Source organism: Leucoraja erinacea, chromosome 18 (assembly GCF_028641065.1).
Source record: "Leucoraja erinacea ecotype New England chromosome 18, Leri_hhj_1, whole genome shotgun sequence".
NCBI classification, from domain to species: Eukaryota; Metazoa; Chordata; class Chondrichthyes; order Rajiformes; family Rajidae; genus Leucoraja; species Leucoraja erinaceus.
Window position 1 is genome coordinate 24,152,147 of NC_073394.1, and position 25,303 is coordinate 24,177,449.

General features: G+C 41.6%; 1 protein-coding gene and 1 long non-coding RNA gene across 4 annotated transcripts in view; one reads left to right on the top strand and one right to left on the bottom strand.

The window, feature by feature from the left end:
* LOC129705809 (uncharacterized) overlaps positions 1-1,039 on the bottom strand; it is a 37,711-nt gene extending 36,672 nt beyond the window's left edge. For both annotated transcript variants that reach the window (XR_008724966.1, XR_008724965.1), the window contains exon 1: positions 901-1,039. This is a non-coding gene — a long non-coding RNA (uncharacterized LOC129705809). The remainder of the gene's footprint in view (positions 1-900) is intronic.
* saal1 (serum amyloid A-like 1) lies at positions 826-21,766 on the top strand. 2 transcript variants are annotated; one of them, XM_055649637.1, is made up of 14 exons: positions 826-962; positions 2,686-2,848; positions 3,140-3,292; positions 7,668-7,775; positions 8,790-8,873; positions 10,877-10,956; positions 12,107-12,166; positions 13,251-13,366; positions 15,775-15,952; positions 16,453-16,535; positions 17,987-18,172; positions 19,131-19,351; positions 19,692-19,784; positions 20,976-21,766. In XM_055649637.1, the coding sequence occupies exons 3-14, from the start codon at positions 3,167-3,169 to the stop codon at positions 21,060-21,062; spliced, it is 1,422 nt and encodes a 473-aa protein (XP_055505612.1). In that variant the 5' UTR covers positions 826-962; positions 2,686-2,848; positions 3,140-3,166; the 3' UTR covers positions 21,063-21,766. The 2 variants fall into 2 exon arrangements, with proteins under 2 accessions (XP_055505612.1, XP_055505611.1); XM_055649636.1 differs by lacking the exon at positions 2,686-2,848.
* Positions 21,767-25,303: the final 3,537 nt, after the last annotated feature.

A 25,303-nucleotide genomic window follows, 5' to 3' on the forward strand; every position in this document is an offset into this window, starting at 1 on the left:
ACACAGTGTTTAAGAGGAGAACTTCTTCAAGGTGGGCATATCTTGAAGAGATAACGCAGTAGATCTCTTCAAGATATGCCCACCTTGAAGAAGTTCTCCTCTTCTCTCCGGAGACAGTTTCACAACCTCCTCTCTAACTGTCCCCCATCTGTGATCCCTCCTGCCCTCCAACTGTCCTCCTTTTCCCTTTCTTGTCCCCACCCCCGATCAGTCTGAAGAAGGGTTTCGGCCCGAAACGTTGCCTATTTCCTTCGCTCCATAGATGCTGCTGCACCCGCTGAGTTTCTCCAGCTTTTTTGTGTAACCTTCGATTCTCCAGCATGTTCCTTATTGTACCTTACTGTGTTGAACACAGACACAGGTCCTTCGGCTCCGTCGGGCTTGGTCACTGTGCACCCTCACAATTTCTCACTCAACTCTCACCCAATGTAAGCAGCCCTAGCCATGTCAAATTCAAAGGATGCAAAGGGTGTGAAGCACAAAAGAGCTGCAAGCTGGTTTAAAGTTGAATGGCTTAACAAAATAGTAAAAAATAGTAAAAAAAACTGCTACACCGCTCTGCTACAACTAAACTGCTACAAAATAGTAAAAAACTGCTCATGAGGTCATATATTTGCACAAGAATTCAGTGCGCACGCACATTTGTACAGCATAAAAAATTGCACAATACAAGATTTCAGCGCACTCGAACATCTAAAAATTAGAGGAGCTCTTTGGTGCGGAGTGACTCCGGTCCGGCGGGAGGCGTCGTGGGGGGAGGGTGCGGGAGTGACTCCGGTCGTCGTGGGGGGAGGGTGCGGAGTGACTCCGGTCCGGCAGGAGGCGTGTGGGGGGAGGGTGAAGCCGGTCAGATCGATGGGATGTCGGGGAGAATGGGGTGAAATGTAAACTAGTTTTCACCTGAAGAAAAGCCGATTTGAGGAGTGGCTTTGACAGAGATCAGCCCCAGGGACCAGTCTGTGGTGAGTGCGATCACCCGCGCCTGGTGTGTGAGCGCTCCCGGGTTTGTGACGGGGCAGCGCCGCTGCTCTCTGGCCTCCGGCTCTGGCTCCGTGTCCTCGGCGAGGACTCCAACCAGCTGTGTTCACACCAGGAAATGCAGATGATGCGATCTTGTGTAGGACACAGAGTGCTGGAGCAACTAAGCCGACAGAACCTGACCCGCCGGGTTTTACTCCAGCACTTTGTGTTCGACCTTCTGTCGTGTTTCCTTGCTGGTGGGAGCGGGGTGAAGGGCTGCGGGGGAGCCGGCGCGGCCGGGCGCGGCCGGGGGGGGGGAGCGGGGAACCGGACGGATTCGCAGCCCGTGAGCTTGCTACTGGATCCACATTCGAGGCGGTGAACGGTTGGATCCGTCAGCCGCTGTGGCAAAGTTGGAGAGTGGCCGAGCTGGACCCGTCTGCAACTATTCACAACCCGGGCGATTTACTGGGCAGGTTTACACTTAAACCCCGGAGGATTATTTCACCCATCTCTACATAACCTGACATGTCAAAGACAATCGCTGGGTTACTGCAGAATGGAAAACAATTCTGGAACGCTGCGTAACTTTAAATTGTTGAAAACCAGTGAAGTTTTCACACCTCGCATTCTGGGCGAGAAGACTGATATTGGGTGTCTCCATTCCGGAAGCATATGGAACGAAATAAACACTTCTCAGTCGTCATGTAAGGTCTCGACCTGAAACGTTGACCATTCCTTTCCCCCCCACAGATACATCCACATCATTTATCAGATGGTAATGAAATTTAAAAAGCCGATTACTGTTTCCAATGGGAGCTTCACTGTGTCTTTATACAGAGACGTGTAGCTTAATGATCTATATACATGCTTTGTGTTATAGTCTAGCAATGTTACAAACATTTTGAGATTTAAAAAATCAAGTCTGCAATTTATCCCATCAGATAAAGCACAAAAATAAGTTTAATTTGACACCTAATTCGCTTTCATATCTTCAGTATTAAAAAAGTTATGGCCATTAGCATCTTGTTCCCTATTGATTTTCCATTGACTTAACACAAAAGCTGTGATCGAGGACAGTGAAATGGCCATAACTTTCTTAAAAATTAAGAGAACTGAAAGAATTTTTAAGTTATTATAGATTGAAGCATTCTGAAACAAATATGAAACAATCTTACTTGGATGACCTGAAATTAAAGCATATAATTAGTTAGTTACCCAATTGTAGCTAATTCCAAACTTCAATTACTAAATCTAAACATCTATCCATTTCTTAAGAAAAGATTAACATTTTTAAATAGCCTATGTGTCCAAATAACATTCACAAAGAATTCACAATAAAACATGATTTTTAAATCTCATTTACATTAATTTATACGCCAAATGGAAGGAATTTAGTGTTTGATTGCTGTAAACGGCCTTTTAAATCAGCTTTGGAGTGGGATCCTGTGGAACGCGCTGGCTTGGAACGTTCCCATTGCGATAGATTTGTACCCCATATGCCCAGAAAAATACTGCGGGATTTATTGGGGCCCCAAATTAGCTACTCGCAACTTAAAACTTTGTATAAAAGGATCTTAAGAAGCGCTTTTTAATGTAAAAATAAACAACCTACCTTCCATTGTCCCCTGTATGAGATCCGTCCCGTTGTCGGCGGTCGCGGGTTTAGAGGATAATTTTTAACCTACTATAACAATTAAATTAACCATTTAAATTTAAATATAGCTCCAGCGAACGAACCTGACAGCGATTTTTCGTCAGCAACTAAGTCGGCTGAACAACCTCGATTTGAATAGCCTAGGGAAAATTGCGTTTTAAACCCACCCCCCCTCTCAACGGCGCCAAAATCACGCACACGGGCTGGGACAGATCTGTAGCCCCGCTCAAGGTAGGTTTCGCAACATACCTATATAGTCACAGAGTAATACAGCAAGCTCTTTGGCCCACCTTGTCCATGCCAATCAAGATGCCCCATCTAATCTATTCTCATTTACCCACATTTGGCTCGTATCTCTTTTAACCTTTCCTATCCATGTACCTGTCCAAATATCCATTAAATATTGTTATAGGACCTGACTCAACTGTCTAAATTATGTGGGTTTTATTTTTATGGTTGCAGAGGTTGGACCAGAGTCTCTCATAATGAATTAACACGCTTTTCCTATGCTTCTCTCGGTAGGACATTTTCGACATTCAAAGTACTGGGATGGATCGCAATCCATCCCCACCACCGAGTGATGAAAGCGACAGTGAAACCACTGGAGACGATGCGATTGGAAACACGGTGTACAGCAAGCACTGGCTATTCGGCACACTTATGGAGCTAATCAAGGTAACACCCGCATCGAGTGCATGAGCGGTGCACAAAAAAACACAACGCACATTTTGATGTGACACCAAAATAGATTTATTTGATTATAATTAGATTTTTAAAGTTGTTTGACGATAACTTTTATTCAGTTATATAAATTCTTGGCCTGGACTGTTAACCAATCCTTAGGTAATGTGGCGGTACACTCTGTAGCTCTAAATATCCCAATAATTTTTGGTCAAAGAGATGTGGGTAGGTTTAAAATTAAAACTTATTCCAACTGACCCGCTGAGTTACTCCAATACTTTGTGTTTTTTTTCCATCGAGAGACGTTGAGTTCTATCTTTTGCATGCCCAGATTAAAATAAATACTTAGTGAATGTATTTATGAGGTGTAGGCCTGACCTGAGCCAAGTTGGATTGCTTTAGATTTACTTGAAACCTAGGCTGAATCAGCAAGGTGTTGCCACATCCTGCATGCTTGACACATTTTGTCGTCTTTTTCTGAGGGGACATGCTAGAAAGTATTTGACTATGAAGATAAAGATATGTGTGTGGACACTAGAATAAGGCTTGATAATAATGTTTGGCATGGGAGTGGCCTACGGGTGGGAAATGTGTCAAGATTGTGGCGAGGGAGGAGAAGAGCTTTACAAGCTTGTACCATGCCAGAGTAGGCCATTTGGCCTTTCTAGACAGCACCGCCATTCAATGTGATCATGGCTGATCATCTCCAATCAGTACCCCGTTCCTGCCTTCTCCCCATATCCCTTGACTCTGCTATCTAAGGGCCCTATCTAGCTCTCTCTTGAAAGTATCCAGAGAACCAGCCTCCACTGCCCTCTGAGGCAGAGAATTCCACAGACTCACAACTCTTTGTGTGAAAAAGTGTTTTCTCATCGTTCTAAATGGCTTACCCCTTATTCTTAAACTGTGCCCCCTGGTTCTGGATTCCCCCCAATATTGGGAACATGTTTCCTGCCTCTAGCATGTCAAAACCCTTAATAATCTTAAATGTTTCAATACGATCCCCTCATACTTCTAAATTCCAGAGTATACAAGCTCAATCACTCCATTCTATCAGCATATGACAGTCCCGCCATCCCGGGAATTAACCTTGTAAACCTACGCTGCACTTCCTCAATAGCAAGAATGTCCTTCCTCAAATTAGGGGACCAAAACTGCACACAATACTCCAGGTGTGGTCTCACTAGGGCCCTGTACAACTGCAGAAGGACCTCTTTGCTCCGATACTCAACTTCTCTTGTTTGAAGGCCAACATGCCATTCGCTTTCTTCACTGCCTGCTGCACCTGCATGCTTACTTTCATTGACTGATGAACAAGGACCCCCAGATCCCGTTGTACTTCCCCTTTTTCCCAACTTGACACCATTTAGATAATAATCTGCCTTCCTGTTTTTGCTACCAAAGTGAATAACCTCACATTTATCCACATTAAACTGCATCTGCCATGCATCTGCCCACTCACCCAACCTGTCCAAGTCACCCTGCATTCTTATAGCATCCTCCTCACAGTTCACACTGCCACCCAGCTTTGTGTCATCTGCAAATTTGCTAATATTACTTTGAATCACTTCATCTAAATCATTGATGTATATTGTAAATAGTTGCAGTCCCAGCACCGAGCCTTGCGGTACCCCACTAGTCACTGCCTGCCATTCTGAAATCCCTACTCTTTGTTTCTTGTCTGCCAACCAATTTTCTATCCGCACTCTACCCCCTATACCGTGTGCCCTAATTTTGCCCACTAATCTCCTATGTGGGACCTTATCAAATGCTTTCTGAAAGTCCATGTACACTACATCCACTGGCTCTCCCTTTGCCCATTTTCCTAGTTATATCCTCAAAAAATTCCAGAAGATTAGTCAAGCATGATTTCTCCTTCGTAAATCCATGCTGACTCGGACCGATCCTGTTACTGCTATCCAAATGTACCGCTATTTCATCTTTTATGATTGACTCCAGCATCTTCCCCACCACCGATGTCAGGCTAACTGGTCTATAATTCCCTGTTTTCTCTCTCCTGCCTTTCTTAAAAAGTGGGATAACATTAGCTACCACAGGAACTGATCCTGAATCTATAGAACATTGGAAAATGATCACCAATGCGTCCACGATTTCTAGAGCCACTTCCTTAAGCACCCTGGGATGCAGACCATCAGGCTCTGGGGACTTATCAGCCTTCAGTCCCATCAGTCTACCCAACACCAGTTCCTGCCTAATGTAGATTTCCTTCAGTTCCTCCGTCACCCCAGATCCTCTGGCCACTAGTACATCAGGAAGATTGTTTGTGTCCTCCTTAGTGAAGACGGATCCAAAGTACCTGTTCAACTCATCTGCCATTTCCTTGTTCCCCATAATAAACTCACCTTTTTCAGTCTTCAAGGGTCCAACTTTGGTCTTAACTAATTTTTTCCTCTTCACATACCTAAAGAAGCTTTTACTATCCTCCTTTATATTCTTGGCTAGCTTTCCTTTGTACCTCGTCTTTTGTCCCCGTATTGCCTTTTTAGTTATCTTCTGTTGATCTTTAAACATTACCCAATCCTCTTGCTTCCCGCTCATCTTTGCTATGTTGTACTTCTCTTTTATTTTTATACTGTCCCTGACTTCCCTTGGCAGCCACGATCACCCCTTACTCCCCTTGGAATCTTTCTTCTTCTTTGGAATGAACTGATCCTGCACCTTCTGTATTATTCCCGAAATACCTGCCATTGTTGTTCCGCTGTCATCCCTGCTAGGGTATCTTTCCAGTCAACTTTGGCCAGCTCCTCCCTCATGGCTCCATAGTCCCCTTTGTTCAACTGTAACACTGACACCTCCGATTTACCTTTCTCCCTCTAAAATTGTAGATTAAATCTTACCATATTATGGTCACTACCTCCTAATGGCTCCTTAACCTCAAGTTCCCTTATCAAATCCGGTTCATTACACAACTCTAAATCCAGAATTGCCACTTCCCTGGTAGGCTCCAATACAAGCTGCTCTAAGAATCCATCACGGAGGCACTCCACAAACTCCTTTTCTCGGGGTCCAGTACCAACCTGATTTTCCCAGTCTACCTGCATGTTGAAATCTCCCATAACAACTATAGCATTACCTTTACTACATGACATGTTTGGGGGCCTGTAGATGTCCCATTAGGGTCTTTTTACCCTTACAATTTCTTAGTTCTGTCCATACTGACTCCACATCTGTTTCAATGTCACCCCTTGCAAGAGACTGAATTTCATTCCTCACCAACAGAGCTACCCCACCCCCTCTGCCCACCTGTCTGTCTTTTCGATAGGAAGTATACCCTTGAATATTCAGTTCCCAGCCCTGGCCCTCTTGCAGCCATGTCTCCGTAATTTCCACAACATCATACTTGCCAATTTCTAACTGAGCCTCATGCTCGTCCACTTTATTTTTTATACTTTGCGCATTCATATACAACACTTTGACTTTGGAATTCACCTCCCCTCTCACACCGCTCACATTTGGCCCTGACCTTACTCTCTTATCCCTTCTCGACTTTCCTTCCCATTAATTCGGGAGTCTTTTGTAACTTTACCTGTACTTACTTCCCCTTTAACCATCTTTATACTCCCAATTTGTCAATCCCTACTTCCACCCCCCCCCCACCACGATTTAGTTTAAACTCACACGTGTAGCCCTAGAAAAGTTGCCTGCCAGAGCGTCTGTCCCCCTCCAGTTAAGATGTAATCCGTCCCTTTTGTACAGGTCACCCCTACCCCAGAATAGAGCCCAGTGGTCTATAAATTTAAATCCTTGCTCCCTCACCAGCCCCTCAGCCACACATTCAGATATGTGGGAAGACCAAATAATGCAGGATTGTTTTGAAGAGATATCAAATAAAAATTAAGTTTGCTAATCTTCTCTTTGTACTGAGATACTAGATTTCATTAAGGATGAGAATTGAAGGGCAAGGGATTTGTGTGGGGGAGGGAGAGGAGGATAGTGTTAGTCACCAATGATAGCTGTCATACGTTCAAGGAATATCATCCCATTTTTATGTGCTTATGTACATTATCTTATAATTCAAAATAATTTTTGGGTGGAGATTACAGATCAAATAAAAAATATAGTCATAGGAAGCATAGTCTGATGCATCTGGACTCCGAAATGTGCCTGACATGGGTTACTGGAGCCATTTTGTGGTAAAAAAGCAGCTATACTTGCTGCCTTACCTCTATGAAATTAATTTGTTCTTCAGGACGGAGATAATCATAAAATATCGACCCCCCCCCATTTACAGTACTTGGTACAGACATTATGATATTTACCACTTTAACAGGGTATATTTTAAGAAACATGCTTGTACAAAGCCAAATGTCAGATGCCTATGGATTAATTATCCCATTTAATTTCCCAGTTTGTTTCTATAGAAGGTGAAGAGGCAGAAGTTTTGAAAACAGAGACACAACTCGATGAGGATCTGGAGAATGAGATCTGTAAAGTTTGGGACATGTCTATGGACGAGGTAACCAAAGAGCAACATGAAGCTTGAATGTGCTGGTACTTAACAACTGTTTGAAAGTAGATAACTTACTGTCAGCATTAGAGGCATAATCCATCTGAATGCAGCCAGACTGTCACCTGTGTATAGTTGTCCTCTTCCAGCCACATTCTCCGATGCAAGCTGTTCCATCTTTACATTTGCCTCTCTGGTTCCACCCCTCATCTCTAAATTGAGAGAATAAGAAGCTGACCTGGTATCTAGCTTCAGAGGTGAATGTAGCATTACATTGTCGAATCATCGGCATTGTTATTTCATATTCATTCAGATTTCAAGGTAGATGGGGAATGCATGCGTTCAGTTTGGTTTAAGTTAGAGATACACCATGGAAACAGGCCCTTCAGCCCACGGAGTCCACGCCGACCATCAATCGTCCATACTCTAGTTCCATGTGCTACACATTAAGGGCAATTTACAGAAGCCAATTAACGCACAAACCTGAACGTCTTTGGAATGTGCGGACCACCTAGAGAAAAGCCACAAGGTCAAGGGGAGAACGTACAAGTTCCGCACAGACAGCACCTGAGGTCAGGATCAAACGCTGTGAGGCAGTTGCTCTACCAGCTGCACTTGTGCTGCCATTTACCATTTCCCCCCCAGTAGTTTTTCCTCAGCACCTTGAGATAACAAATAAATTTATGCAGTAACCATCATGTGGAAATTTTGTTTTTAAATTGCACACACGTTTCATTCAGCTAAAGACTAACAGTCACTAGAATGGATTTACCAAGGTGCTTGTGGTCAGTGCCTGTGATATGTGAAATACATGATCAATGCTGACAAAATGTGTGGCCCGTGCTGTATTAGTCTAACTCTGGAAAAAAAAGTTAAGAGCAGTTAGCAGACTATGAGATGTTGTATCACTGCTTCCTGATGTTTGAGCGTGTGATCATCAGCAATACAATGCTGTGCACTCAAACTAATGGCTTGGATGTATATTTTACTAGCCTATAATGCAATCCTTGTGTTATGTTGCAGGACGTTGCTCTGTTTCTTCAGGAATTCAATGTAACTAACATTTTGTTAGGGATCATTGGTAAATCTAAGTGCCCTCGGCTAACGGTAAGTGAATTGTTGGGGCTTAATTTTAGTATAGTTTAGAGTTTAACAATTCTAATGTTAAATGGTGCTATGTGACAACCTTCCACTGAGTTTTATTGGCAGTTGCACGCACATCATTAGGTTTGTAATAGTTTGATCAATTTTGCTGAGGCTGAGTAAATTCTCCAATAAAAATATTATAAGATTACTTGCAGTAATGCTATGTAGTTTATACGATGATATGATCATCGATAGAGTATCTTGTTTAATATACAGAAGGTAAGAATTATCATTAGAGATATGGGTTTCTGCTTTATGATAAGATACAATTTGCTTCCCACTGTTCCTAATTAGCTGATGCACAACAAGGATTTAACTTTCAAGATGAAAGAAACGTAGTTTGCCCAAACAATGGCAGTCTTGGCCGATATGTTCTGAGCATCCTTTCAGCTGTTTTGAGTCTGCAGACGTATATGGGCAGAGCCAACTGTTGAAGGCTTTTCAACTCTCTGCAAATAGCCTTGATGATCAGAAACATGCTGAAATGTTTGAAATACATTTATTATAAAAGTAATTAAATATTCTTTAAAATATATTAAACTATTGTAAATTAATTTAAAGAAATATAAGAATTGAAATAAAAAAACTAAAAAAAACTTATCTTTTAAATGGGATGTGCTAGTTAGAGGAGCATTGTAACAAAACTGAGTGGCTTAGTTTTAGTTTAGAGATACAGTGTGGAAACAGGCCCTTCTGCTTGTTTGCACCAGCCGCCAATCGCCTGTACACTAGTTCTATCTTAAACACTAGAGATAATTTACAGAAGCAAATTAATCTACAAACCCGCACCTCTTTGGGTTGTGGGAGATAACCAGAGCACTTGGAGAAAACTCACGAGGTCACACGGAGAATGTATAAACTCTGTACAGACAACATCTATATTCAGGATCGAACCCGGGTCTCTGGCGCAATAAGGCAGCAACTCTACTGCTGTGCCACTGTGTCTAGATAGGCTATATGGGAAGACTATATGAACCCTCAGTTTTGGATGGTGCAGAACCACTTCTTGGCGGGGAGCCTAGTTTGTTCCTGCAATGTAATATGCAAGCATTGAAGGTACAAATGACTTGAAGGCAGGACATGGTCAGCAGTTCTTAAAAGAAGGTTAGTTAATGTAAACATTTGGTCCGAAGATAGACAAAAAAAAGCTGGAGTAACTCAGCGGGTCAGGCAGCATCTCTGGAGAAATGGAATAGGTTTCGGGTTGAGACCCTTCTTCAGACTGAGAGTCAGCGGAAAGGAAAATGGGAGATATAGGTGGTGATATGCAGAGTTATAGAACAAATGAATTATAAATGCAAAAAAAGTAACGATGATAAAGGGAACAGGCCGTTGTTAGCTAGGAGCCGTGTAAAAACGAATTACAGACAATGGGAGTCAACAAGACGACTGAAGCTAGTACGACTGGTGGGGGAGGGATGGAGAGAGCGGGGATGCAAGGGTTACTTGAAGTTAGAGAAATCAGTATTCATACCACTGGGTTGTAAGCTGCCCAGTGAAATATGTGCTGTTCCTCCAATTTGTGTTTGGCCTCGAGGGTTGTACCAGCCCTTAGCTAACAATGGCCTCTTTCCTTTATCATTGTTACTTTTTTGCATATCTTTCATTCATTTGTTCCATGTCTCTCGTTTACCTTGCCTCTGATTCTTAGTCTGAAGAAGGGTCTCGACCCGAAACGTCACCTATTCCTTTTCTCTAGAGATGCTATCTGACCAGCTGAGTTACTCAAGCTTTTTGTGTTTATCTCCCATTTAAACCAGCATTGGCAGTTCCTTCCTACACATTTGGTCATTGTTTTGGGATCGGATTAAATTGATACAGAATTTTCCCTTCAGAGATTAAACGGTGGAAAAATGTGTGTATTCTGCGGATGGAATCGTCGTCATTTATGGGGTCATTTCATATTTATTTTTATCAACAGTACAGTGAAATTATTTGATAATATGACATTTCTTTGAGGTTAGGAGATCTGCGTTGGTATCCTGGGCAACATGGCATGTTACAAGGAAACTTGTCAGTCGATCACAAACAATGATAATCTCGTGTGAGTACTGGTAGGCATACAATGTGGCATTTCTTTGCATGGTGTTATTATTAATATGAAACCGTGTTGTTGAGATAACTGGATGTACTCATTTCAGTATGTAAAATTCCTAGTATTCTATTGTCTATTCCATTTATCCACCAAAATATGTTTCCAGCATTGTGTATAGATTCAGTTCACTGATAAATTCTGCTACTTGTTTCCAATTGAAAAATGTCATTAAATTTTGGTTGCACCTTAATACAACATAACTATTGTTTTAAAAAAAAAACTAAGCCATCGGAATGAGAAAATGACATAGAATGTGAATGATTGAAATAACATAGAAACATAGAAAAATAGGTGCAGGAGTAGGCCATTCGGTCCGAGCCAGCACCGCCATTCAATATGATCATGGCTGACTATTCTACCTTATCTAAAATCAGATCCCCGTTCCTCTTTTTTCCCCACATCCCTTGATTCCTTTAGCACTGAGAGCTAAATCTAACTCGCTCTTGAAAACATCCTGTGAATTGGCCTCCATTGCCATCTGTGGCAGTGAATTCCACAGATTCGCAACTCTCTGGGTGAAAAAGTTATTCTTCATCTCAGTCCTAAATGGCCTGCCCCTTATTCTTAAACTGTGACCCCTGGTTCTGGACTCCTCCAACATCAGGAACATGGGAAAAAGTAGTAATTTTCCTTTGAAACAAAGCTTCAAATCAAGCGTCTCTATAATGTTTCTATATTGAGTTGTCAAATCCTGTTCCCAGTGGGTATATTATGCAAGATAAAAACTGCATGGGGAAAACACCATGGGCTTGGGAAATTGAATAATGCAATGGCTATGCGAATGTTATTCTGGGTTGTGGTTGAGACACAATACTGGGATTCTGCAGAAGGATTTTTAATCTTAATCTATATATTTAGCCTAATCTGGGAGTGTGCATTAGGCCAATGTATGACAAGATTTTCTTCTGATTAGCATCTGGTCATTAGGTACTGATCTTGAAGAGTACAGATATTGCCAAAGAAATGTATTCCAAAACCGAAGGAAGAAAACTAGGAAGAAATTGAAGATGTTAAAATATTTTATGTTAAATTATATGCTCATCTGATTTGGGATTAAGGGGAGTCTGAACTGATGGTCTGTTTCTCTCATGCGCTACAGTGAGGTGCTGCTGTTGCTGCTGGGAGATTCTGATCCACCAACTCTACTGGAGACCAGCAGGTAGATACTTGCATCTTACCTTAATTTGTCTATTGGTGTTGTGGAAATGGTATGTTGCTTACTTCATAGTGAAATCACTTCATAAATTACCTGAACCCAGTGAATCCAATGTCTGACTGCTAGCTTTTTTATATACTCAGTTTCAGGATCTGGATATTGCTAGCTAGGCCAGAGTCCATTCCCATCCCTAGTTGCCCACGGAAGGTGATAGTAGGCCTCACCCTTGAGTGACAGCAGTTCATCTGGTTAATGTACTCTCCTAATGTTGTGGGGATATAGACTCAGCAACAATGGTGGTCTGGAGATATATTTCCAAATTAGGATGTGTATGCATTGGAGGAAGTAGTGTTCTCACACACTTACAGCCTATGTCCTTGATGGTGTAGGTTGTGGGTCTGGGAGGTACTGTTGGAGCTCCTGGACATGTAACTGCAGTGCATTTTGTTAACGGTACTCTCTGCAGCAACCTTGCAGCAGTGATGAGCAAATACATGTTTAGAGTGGTTGCTTTGTCCTGGACGGTATCAAATACCTTGAAATACCTTATTGGTGCTGCACTCATTTCATCCCACTTCTGACTTGTATCTTGTGGATAATGGAAAGGCATAGGTGTGTCAGGAGGTGCATCACTCACCATAGTATAGCCAGTATAACGGCATGGTCCAGCTGGTCAAGGGTGACCATCCCCTTGCCCTCGCCAGGATGGTAGGGGATTTGGCGATGAAAAAGCTATGATACATTTGATCCCATTTCCAAAATGTGGAAATAGCCATGGTTCTTATTAGAAGTAGATGACATTCTTTATTGGCACTCGTTGACATGGAATTCTGTAAAATGTTAAAATGACCACCTTGTTAATCATTTGACACAAGGAACAGTGGGATTAAATTCCATCCTTAGAATTATTATTTGTCATTTAGATGACCACCCATCCAAATGCAACTTTGTACTATAGCAGGAAGTGCTGATATTTACACATTTGTCATTAGTAACGGTAATAGAGCTGCACTGGTAGGATGCACTGTCAGAACCAGTGGCCTTTCCCTGATTGTAAATATTAAGGTAGCTCTTTCTTCTTTGTCAGGTTAATACTAACCTGCCTTTCCCAGCCAGATGTTGCCACCATCTGGGCGGACCAAATTCATAAGAAGCCTGCTGTTCGGGACCATGTATGCTTCATAATGCAAAGCTCCACCAATAGTAAGTGGTCATTATTTTTCACACACAACATATTCAGAAAGGATGCAAATGGGAGATTCATTATCAATAGCCTTGTCTTTAAATTTCTCAGGAAAGAATATTTATGCTTGGCTGAGATTTTCATGATGGTGTGGTAAGATAATTAAGTAGTATGCACGCCCTCCCCAGTTACCTTCCCCTGCAACCGCAGAAGATGCAACACCCGTCGCTATACCTCCTCCCTAGACTCTGTCCAAGGACCCTGGCAGGCCTTTCAGGTTAGGCAGAGGTTCGCTTGCACCTCCTCCAAGCTCATCTACTCTATCCGTTGTTCAAGATGTGGACTCTGGTACATCGGCAAGACCAAACACAGACTAGGTGATCATTTAACGGAATACCTTCGTTCAGCCCGCCTGAACCAACCTGATCTCCCGTTTTCTGAACACTTTAATTCTCCTTCCCATTCCTACACAGAACTTTCTGTCCTAGGTCTCCTCCATTATCAGAGTGAGACTAAATGCAAATTGGAGGAACAGCATCGCATATTTTGCTTTGGGCAGCTTACAGCCCAGTGGTATGAAAATTGATTTCTCTCACTTCAGGTAGTCCCGGCATTTCATCTCTCTTTATCCCAACCCCACCCAAGTTGCACTAGCTTTTCATTTTCACCCTACGAACAGCTTACAAGGGCCTGTTTCCTTTATAATTGTTACTTTTTTGCAAATCTTTAATTCATTGTTCTTTATCACTCCACATCACTGTCTATATCTCTCGTTTACCTTATCCCTAACCAGCCTGAAGAAGGGTCTTGACCTGAAACGTCACCCATTTCTTCTCCTCAGAGACGCTGCCTGTCCCGCTGAGTTACACCAGTTTTTTGTGTCTTTCTTCATACAATGATACATTGTTTTGATGCATCTGAAATTGTAATGTGGAGACGAATGGAGTAATGCAATTATTGGATAAGATTTGCAATGTTACAATGACCTGTGGGAGCTAGTCAGGGGGATGGTTGTGGAGGGAGGCTAGTTATCTTTAGTCCGAAGAGATGCTGCCTGGCCCACTGAGTTACTCCAGCACTCGGCGTGTCCTTTTGAAGTTCAGAGGGATGTAGGTGTTCTTGTACATGCATCACAAAAAGTGGTTACAAAGGGAAACAGTATTTTGACTTTTGTTGCAAAAGGATTGGACTATAAATAGGTAGGTTGTGTTGCATTTGTGCAGAGAGTGACCTCTCACCAGGAATACTGCTTACAGTTTTGGTCCTCTCACTGAAAAAAGTTATGGTTACTTTGTACAAAGAGATTTCTGCAGGATAATTCCTGGTTGTCCTACCAAGGTGGAGTTGGGCTTATATTCCTTGGAATCTAGAAGAATGAGGAATGATTTGACTGAAACATTTCAGATGCTAACAGGGCTTGACAGGGTAGATGTTGTAATGTTTTCATTGGTGGGAGAGCTTCCAACAAGGGGACATTGCTACGTTAAGGGGCAGTAATTTAGAACTGCAATTCATAGACATTTCTTCTCACAGAGGGTGGTGAATCTCTGCAATTCTCTGCCCTTAAAACTGGTGGAAGCTGGATTATTAGTAGCATTTAAAGTGGAGGTGAATAAATATTTGATAGATCATGGAATGGGGGGATGGAGAAATGGCACAGAAGAGTTGAGGACAGTCTCTATCATTTTAAATGCAGTATGATCATATTAAATGGCTTGGATCTTAACACAATACTGTTATCTTCACCATTCTTACAGTTTTGTGGCAGACTGCGTAGTTCCCTGGAGCGCAGGAGGATGGGTGATCCTACAGAGGTGTATAAAATAGATTGGGTGGACGCACAGTGCCTCTTGCCCAGAGTGGGGGAAATCAAGTAACAGAGGGCATAGGTTTAAGGTGAAGGGGGAAAGATTAAATAGTCAAGAGTCAAGTCAAGAGAGTTTTATTGTCAAGTGTCCCAGATAGGACAATGAAATTCTTGCTTGCTGCAGCACAACAGAATATGTAAACATAATACAGGCTGGCAAAATGTCGCCGCAGGTAGGCACCATCTTAGGTGTAATAGCAAAATGAGGGGTAACTGTTTCACGCAAAGGGTGATGAGTGTATGGAACGAGTTGCTGGAGGAGATAATTGAGGCAACTATTGTGAAGTTTAAAAAGCAATTAGACAGGAACATGGATTGGACAGGTTTAGAGGGACATGGGCCAAACACAGGCAGGTGGGACTTGTGTAGATGGGACATGTTGGTCAGTGTGGGCAAGTTGGGTCAAAGGACCTGTTTCCACACTGTATGACTCTATGACTGTTAGGCTTCAAGCCTACCCCGCCATTAAGGCTGAGTTGAATGCAATTGTAATGGAGCAATGTGACTGACATCGTTTTGTAAAGCTTGAACTAATTTATTTATTTTCTGAATTCTGTCCAGCTGATTTGTTGGGGAAAATTGGTGAGATGATTGATAAACTCTTTGACTTGGACAAGGAACTAATGTTGAGCTGGATCAGAGAGTCCAAGAAGTTGCCTGGTGCACCAGAGACGGAGCATGAAAAAACAACAGATATTCTGCTGGTTCCTTGTTTGCTGGAAGCAGCCAAACAAGTCAGGTAAGTTTTGAGAAAATAAATGCATCCCTTATATCTAAATCGACAAGGTAGTTCTACAACTCAAGGGTAGTTCCTTCATTTGCACAATTAGACTTGGGAGATAAGCAACCATTCATTTAAATCGGGTATCCTAGCCTGGGCATTGGTAAGGTGAAGGAAAGGTTTTTGAAATAAAATCAGAAAACATTGGAAACACTTAGCAAGCCAGGCATCATATGAAACAAAGTTAGACATGCACATTGATGGCCTGTAGGAGAACCAAATTTCATAGGGTTAATTAGCAGTCCTGAACTGCATTGTTCTGAGATTTTGAAAGGTCAGTTATTATTTAGTTTGGGGAACTGTGGAGTGAGAAGCTGCATTATTATATCCATGTAACATTTGGATGGGCACACAATGAATCTTTCGGGTACTTAAGTACCACAGTTACAAGATTTAATCTTCCCATTTACATGATCTGTGCAGACCAATATTATGTGGTCACATTGCTTTTTTTTTAGGTCAAACAGCGTTGAAGTGCTTGAGATTTATGTTCATATACTGCAACTTCTCACTACAGTCGATGAAGGAATCCAGGCAATAGGTAAATTATTTATTTTCCAGCTTCTTAACTACCGGTATTTTTCTACTGCAGTCCAGTGTTCTGAAGAAAAAAACAGCACTGAAATGTTGCATTTTATTCAAAGTGCATTATGAATATCTCTCTGACTCTAAAATGATGTACATGCTTCCTGCTCAATAATCTATGTGTGAAGTTGTAGCCGCAGTTGTGGCTACATTACAAATAGCCATTTTATGGTCATAAAGACCAAGGAAAATCAACCAATTAAAAAAAAAATACGGAATAGGAATCAATTAACATTAGGAAGTTTATTTTAAATAATGGGTTCTGCTTTAGCTACTTTTCAGTATTCTTATAACACGGTATCTCTGTTGATTATTTATCTGCCTTAAGAACTGCAGATGCTGGAAAAATCAAAGGTAGACAATGCTGGAGAAACTCAGCGGGTGAGGCAGCATTTATTAAGCGAAGGAATGGGTGACGTTTCAGGTCGAGAAGGGTCACCCATTCCTTCGCTCCATAGATGTTGCCTCACCCGCTGAATTTTCCAGCATTTCTGTCTACCTGCCTTTGTAGATATGTAACTGTTATCCTTACAGTGGCACTGTAAGATATTGCTGATTATGCTTCAGGCACACTGCCCAGAAAGGGTTAAATAACAAAGACAGAAAGTGATCAAAATACTCAGCAGGTCAGACAGAGAAATTATGCTTCCACATCAATTGTTGGCCTTGCATCAGAATTATGCAAGATGTGTGTTGTAACTTCAGCAGTGGCAACCCAACCAGAGCCGTATACATGGGATTCTGCGTACAGCCACGAGAATGCAGGAGCTGAAATTTGTAATGTTATATGTATTTGTGAAAATTGTAGAAATTGCATTTAATTTGCTGCATTAGTTTTGACGATAATGATGGGTATAAGCACACAGTTAAGAAAGAAACTATGCTGGGCTTATTACAAATGGATTTGAGTGCATGATTTTGGAAGCTTTTCCACACTTCTACAGGGACCTGTTGAAACCTCAACTGGAGCAATATGTTCAGATTTAGTCGTCTAGCCTGACAAAGAATGTTCTCACCGTGGAGGAAGTGCAACAAGATTGATTTCTGTGGTGCCAGGACAGATATTTGAGGAGAAATGGGTTGATTAGGCTGATGTTCACTTTACTTTATATGAATGAGAGTGGTCTCATAGAAACCCATGAGGAAGTCTCCTGCATTCAATTAAAATGAGCTGAGTAAATCCTAAGTCGAGTCCCTACTCTGTGCTCAGTGGGATCACTCCTTTCACCATCTGCTCGTATGGAGAAGCTCGGCTTTATTTTGATGGAATATAAAACTTCTTTTTTTTTTTAAAGAAATGTCGAAGTAAGACATTTGAAAAAATACTGAACACACTTTTATTTTTTTAAAATTATGCTGAAGCAGAGTTCTGTTTGCTAACTGTTATTATGAATCTTTTCCCTCTAGTGAAAACTCCAGACAAGGGAGAGGCCACTTGGACTCTACTGTATGACATAGTTTGCACTGACCTATGCCAGGACGATGACCCATCGATTTTCATAGAGGAGCAGGCAAGCGTGCTGTCCTCTGCTCTAGCTATTCTGTCCGCGATATTTGCTTCACACGTGGAGAAGTACAGCGAGATTGAGCAAAGTGAGTTCAGCAAGTTCTGGAAAAGGTTGAGGTTTGGATTTGGAGAAAAATAAATCCAACCCTGGTATCTTGTGGGCACTAATGGGATTGCCTTTTGAGAAGGCCAAGCATTAATTAATTAAGGCAATTATGATGATTAATAGTTTCAGACTGAACATCTATCTCTCAGCCCTATTTGTGATGGCCTTTTCCACTGTCTCCCTTTGCTTTACCTGCATTGCCTTTGGGCTCATTCCTGTGAGTTCTTTTGTGTTTTATTTTCCCCAAGGTTGAATACCCTTTTCTAAGTAGACTTTGATGACCGAGTACTATCATTTCAACTCTGCACTAAAATGGCTCAGATTGATGCCCTTCTTGACAAGTGTTACACTTGTCCAAAGCTGATTGCCATCTTTGAAGATAGACACAGCTGGTATAGCTGGGGCCCATGTGAGTGCCCATAGCTACGCCTTGGATTTGGAGCAAGTGGGAGGGGTTGAATGAGAAGTTGTTAAGGGTGAGGAACAACTCTGCTAGGCAGAGGAGAGTATTAGTAGATGTAGTGTCCTGGGCCTCCTCGATTGTCAGCACAAATTGTAGGGCCAGCACCTCATATTTCACTTGGGTAGCTCACACCCCAGCGGTATGAACATTGACCTCTAACTTCAAGTAGCCCTTGCTTTCCCTCTCCATCCCCTCCCCCTTCTCAGTTCTCCGACCAGTCTTACTGTCTCCAACTACATTTTATCTCTGTATTGCCAACTCCCCGGACATCAGTCTGAAGAAGGGTCTCAACCCGAAATGTCACCCATTCCTTCTCTCCAGAATGGTGCCTGTCCCGCTGAGTTACTCCAGCATTTTGTGTCTATCTGCCATCTATGTGATCATTGGTCCCGGCCCTATCCTGTCAGACATATATATTTAGCTCAGTTCAGTTCATTTATCCATTGCATTCTTTGCTTTATTTTCTAACGTGCAGATCTTCCCTTGCTCGGTACATTACTACGAGTTCTGTTCTACGCAGAAGATTGTAAGAAGAAACCGTCAGAAGGAATAAGAAGACCCAGTGCAGACAAATGGTCTGTCCCATCTCCAGCAGGTGCTCAGAAAGGGAAAAGGCAGAAGAGTGACTTACACATGAAAATCCTGTTGAATATCTCTTGTGAATTCCTCTCTGAAATCTTCATGGATGTTTCTAAGGTATAACTGTAAAATGGGCACGTCAGTAGAGTGATACGCTGAACGATGAGCGATAATGTTGTTTTGATTGAAGAGGGGGAATAAAAGTGATTGAAACCCTCGGTGGGGAGTGAACATTTAATTGAGATTGCAGATTGTTAATTGAGGCAGTAAAGTGTGGGGCAGCTAAAATAAGTTTGCTGCGTGGATAATTGACCGTCTGGAGGTTAGTTAGAATACCACTTTTGAAAATTGCTCATAAATCAACCATTGACCTTGGTATGACTGACAGTTCTTAAATTTGTGTAACTCTTTCAGTTTGAGTCAGAGTAATCATGCAAACTGTTCCTCTCTGATATAGGAGCTTGTGTCAAGAAGCTTCAAAGAAGGCTACCTGAGTCAAGAGATGTGTCTCTGTGCTGTTCACCACCTTCTTCCTGTGTATACCACTACGGTGAGTATTTTTTGCATGACTGATCTCTCCCTTGAATTTGTTGCAAACGTTTTACTCCTGCCATGGATCTTAAGCATGACAACCCTTTATTCACACGCACAAGATCACCAGACCGTAAAGACGAATTAAAACTTTAGCCTTGATTCTTTATCTGGAGGGATTTTGCTGCCGCAAATAGATCATGGGTTACTCTGAATCTGAAGGAAAAGCACAGATTACCCGCGTGACGTGGCAAACCTTCATTAAGTTGATTTGTAAACATGTCCTCCCTCTTTCTGAAACTTGTCAGAACTTTATTTTCTTTACAACTGGTCAATAATCTGTGAGTTTAGTGCGGAAGAAAAAACACTGAGCCTTACCGTTTTGAAAATCATGCCTGTTTTGTTAACAATATATACAATATAAACTTTGAAATTTTGTTTATGTTAATTTTTCTCACATTTGTATCTGTTGATTTCTACCTGAGCTTCAATCCGTTAGGCGCAAATATTTTGGACGTAGAGTTATCAGTAAATGTTAGCAAAGCGTTTGATCTTTGACAGTACAGCCAATGTGATTGCATTCATTGAGATCAATGGATAATGATTGGGAAAGATAGAAAACTTTTTTTTTTCCCTCTCCCAAGAATAGTCGTTCTTAAGTGGCTGAGATTCCATAGTCGATTGGTGGAATGGGATGAATGTGAAGGACGGAGGAATGATGCTCTTTTATAGCTGGCACTTATGTGCAATGTCACTCTGTACTAAACGATGCTGTACCAGCCTTTACACTGGTTAATGATTTAAGAGCAAGTTAAAATCAGCTATATATAGCTGATAATTACAATCAGCTACAGTTATATATAACTGCTACATACAGTGCTTGACGCTTTTGTCTGTTAAGAAAGATGTTCCATTCCCAAAAATAATATTTCTCAGGAAAGACATAAATGCCAGAGTAACTCAACGGGTCAGGCAGCATCCCTGATGGGTGATGTTTCAGGTCGAGAACTTTCTTCAGACTGGCAGTGTTCTCCAGGGATGCTGCCTGATCCCCTGAGTTACTCGAGCACTTTGTCTTTCCTTGGTAAAGCAGTATTCACAGTTCCTTGTTTCTAAATAATATTCCTCATGTGAATGAGCACAAACAAATTGTGTTAAGGTAAACTAATTCTTGTACATATCATGACTGATTAAGTTTAATTTCTTCCAGGTTGAAAGGTTCCATGATATCTTAAAAGAAGTGCAGCCAGACACAGCGGAGCAGTTACAACTGAAGTTCCACAATCTCAGATCCTGACTGGGCATTGGTACTAATGCTGAGGGAAACTATTGTACTGGAGCTTTGCTGAGTGAGGAACAGATTGTCAAAGGCTACAGATACTTTGCCTCTTAATCTTCAGTACATAAATCTTTGATGGAGCATAGGCTGGAGCCATATCAGTTTAAGAGGTACCACATGTATAGAATTGCATTTGAGTAGAATTTTAACTTGGCTATTCCAGTGCAGTTTCTGAGCATCACTGACGCTATTGCCAATAGTTGAGTTGAGACATTTTATTGAAATATATCTGAAGATTTGTGTCTTAGTTTCAACCATGTGTGAGACTAGCAGTCATTGTGTGAAGTTTCAGGACCAGAGGGTATCTCTTTATCAAACCATTGGAGAATGTGACAGTGGAACAGCAAATTCATCCTGTGCCTTCCACGGACGTGGTATGTGAGCAGGAACTAACATCAGAAGCTTATAGCTCCCATCTGTTCCCAACCTGCTGAAGACGGGACACATTGTTGAGCAAGGTAGTTGTACTACCAGCGACGGTTTGCTGATGATTTCACCTACACTGTAGGGCATGATATTAAGCACAGAGTGGAATTATGCCTAACCACTCCCTAATAAATATTCTCATTTCCTTCTGATCAGTACTTACTATCTATAAATCCTAAAAATCTTTTCCCCTGGTGTTATCTCTCAATGTGACGCTTAAATAAATAGTTGAGAATAATTTCAGGGAGCAACTGACTTCAACCTGCATCAAATAGTTTTTACTGTGGGTAAAGATATGAAGCCAAAGTGATCAGAAGTCCTCATTATCCAACTGTGCTTGTTGCTATGACAGCGACCTCAGCCAGGCGAGCACAAGAGTTGTTACATTGGGCTTAGCACTTACTGGTAGTCATAGAATTGTACATTTCTTGATTGAATGTTCTAACAAATTGTTCAGAAAAATTAAAGATTTTTAAAAAAATGGCCTCAAACTATACCGACATAAAAAGCAGAAAATTGCAAGCCGAAAAGGATGCAGAAAGGAAACATACATATTCTTTGTTCACACAGATTATAGTGCGTATGTAATGACAGAAAGCTACGATTATGATAATGTGGATAAACACACAAGATACAGTGCCCTCCATAATGTTTGGGACAAAGACCCATCATTTATTTATTTGCCTCTGTACTCCACAATTTGAGATTTGTAATAGAAAAAGTCACATGTGACTAAAGTGCAATAGACAATAGGTGCAGGAGTAGGCCATTCGGCCCTTCGAGGCAGCACCGCCATTAAATGTGATCATGGCTGATCATCCCTAATTAGTACCCCTTTCCTGCCTTCTCCCCATATACCCTGACTCCGCTAAATTTAAGAGCCCTATATAGCTCTCTCTTGAAAGTATCCAGAAACCAGCCTCCACTGCCCTCTGAGGCAGCGAATTCCACAGACTCACAACTCTCTGTGAGAAAAAGTATTTCCTTCTCCCCATATTGTCAGATTTTATTAAAGACCATTGTATACATTTTGGTTTCACCATGTAGAAATTACAGCATTGGTTATACATGGTCCCCCCATTTCAGGGCAGTATAATATTTGGGACACATGGATTCACAGGCGTTTGTAATTGCTCAGGTGTGTTTAATTGCCTCCTTATTGCAGGTATAAAAGAGTTCTCAGCACTTAGTCTTTCCTCCAATCTTTCCATCACCTTTGGAAACTTTTATTGCTGTTTATCAATATGAGGACCAAAGATGTGCCAATGAAAGTCAAAGAAGCCATTATGAATCTGAGAAACAAGAATAAAACTGTTAGTGACATCAGCCAAACTTTAGGCTTACCAAAATCAACTGTTTGGAACATCATTAAGAAGAAAGAGAGCACTGGTGAACTTACTAATCGCAAAGGGACTGACAAGCCACGGAAGACCTCCACAGCTGATGACAGAAGAATTCTCTCTATAATAAAGAAAAATCCTCAAACACCTGTCCGACAGATCAGAAACATCCTTCAGGAGTCAGGTGTGGATTTGTTAATGACCACTGTCCGCAGAAGACTTCATGAACAGAAATACAGAGGCCACACTGCAAGATGCAAACCACTGGTTAGTCGCAAAAATAGGATGGCCAGGTTACAATTTGCCAAGAAGTACTTAAAAGAGCTACCACAGTTCTGGAAAATGGTCTTGTGCATAGATGAGACGAAGATCACCTTATATTAGAGTGATGGCAAGAGCAAAGTATAGAGGAGAGAAGGTATTGCCCAAGATCCAAAGCATACCACCTCATCTGCTGCGGCGTCTACAGCCCGGGATCCCTCGTGGGGGACCCGGGGGAAGAAGAAGCCGCCATTGCCGGCCCGCGGATAACTTCTACCGCGGGCCCGGCATGGACTTACCATCACCCCTGGAGGGGAGCTTCGACCGCCGGCCCTGCAGTCTACGGTGCTTCTGGCTGCGGCGGGGACTTTAAATCTCAACCGCCGGCCTGCGGCCTACACAATCTTGAAGCCGCGGTCTCCGGTGAGGAAAGACCGATCCTGGACTGGACTCTGGACTCTGGTCTTGTCCACAGGGGGGGGAAATGGAGGAGGACGGCCAAAATTTTTTGTGCCTTCCACCACAGTGATGAATGCTGTGGTGGATGTTTATGTTACATGTTGTGTCCTGTTTATGCATTTTATTATTTTTTTAACCCATCTTTATGCTTTGTATGGAACTGATTTTTAAATTATGTAAAGCACTTTGGGGTCAATGAAAATTGACTATAAATGTGCTATATAAATAAACTTATTATTATTATTATTATTATCTGTGAAACACGGTGGTGGGGGTGTTATGGCCTGGGATATGACTGATATGACATATGACTGCTGAAGGTACTGGCTCACTTATCTTTATGATGATACAATTGCTGATGGTAGTAGCATAATCAATTCTGAAGTGTTTAAACACATCCTATCTGCTCAAGTTCAAACAAATGCCTCAAAACTCATTGGCTGGCAGTTCATTCTACAGCAAGACAATGATCCCAAACACACTGTTGAAGCTACAAAGGAGTTTTTCAAAGCTAAAAAATGGTCAATTCTTGAGTGGCCAAGTTAATCACCCAACTGAACCCAATTGAGCATGCCTTCTATATGCTGAAGAGAAAACTGAAGGGAACTAGCCCCCAAAACAGGCATAAGCTAAAGATGGCTGCAATACGGGCCTGGCAGAGCATCATCAGAGAAGACACCCAGCAACTGGTGATGTCCATGAATCGCAGACTTCATGCAGTCATTGCATGCAAAGGATATTCAACAAAATACTAAACATGACTACTTTCATTTACATGACATTGCTGTGTCCCAAACATTATGGTGCCCTGAAATGGGGGGACTATGTATAAACACTGCTGTAATTTCTACATGGTGAAACAAAATGTATAAAAATGGCCTTTATTAACATCTGACAACGTGCACTTTAACCACATGTGATTTTTTTCTATTACAAATCTCAAATTGTGGAGTACAGAGGCAAATTAAAAAAAATATGGGTCTTTGTTCCAAACATTATGGAAGGCACTATGACAGAGGAAATTTACTCCAGTGTGGGACAGCAAACATGAGATCTGTCATGCCATTTACGCTTCCTGTAGGTCTGCATCTACAAATAATCCCAACATTTACCATGTTGAGCTTTTTCCATTCTCAATTATAGTGAAAACGTCTTGCAATGCGTCATACTTACTGCATAGAATTTGAGTTATTTGGCTTAACTGGTGAGCCACCTCCTGTTGTATTTTGTGTAAATCTATCACGGTGTATCTATCTATTTCTCCCTCACTGTCTATTTGAATGCTTCTCTGACATTTGCCAATATGATAGTAGATGTCACATTCTCATCACTGAGAATAGGGAATTCCTTCCTTCTGGGATCTTTGTTGGACATTGTAGTTAAAACAAAAACGTAAATACTGGGATAGCCAGGTTTAGTGATGACCCACAAACAGCATTGTGACCAATGTAGATAGAGCCATGAAATTATATAGGTATTAATCATATGAATAGATTTCTATCTGAACAGGTAGGAGATCATTCTCTTTGGACAAAAAGATTTAGCACATACTAAGTGGTGAAAATTCTAGAAGCAATAGTTGACTAGAGAGTTAGGACCTGGGTTTGATTGGGTTAACATATGAAGAGTGTTTGAAGTTGTGGGTCTGTACTCGATGGCGGTTAGAAGGATGAAGGGGAAATCTCATTGAAAGTTACCGAATAATGAAAGACA

Bases quoted from the DNA above. Each gene is read 5' to 3' on its own strand.
- saal1 (XM_055649637.1), top strand. From the start codon at position 3,167: ATGGATCGCAATCCATCCCCACCACCGAGTGATGAAAGCGACAGTGAA. The intron at 7,776-8,789 runs GTAACCAAAGAG...GTTATGTTGCAG, and splicing joins GGGACATGTCTATGGACGAG to GACGTTGCTCTGTTTCTTCA. The intron at 10,957-12,106 runs GTGAGTACTGGT...CATGCGCTACAG, and splicing joins ACAAACAATGATAATCTCGT to TGAGGTGCTGCTGTTGCTGC.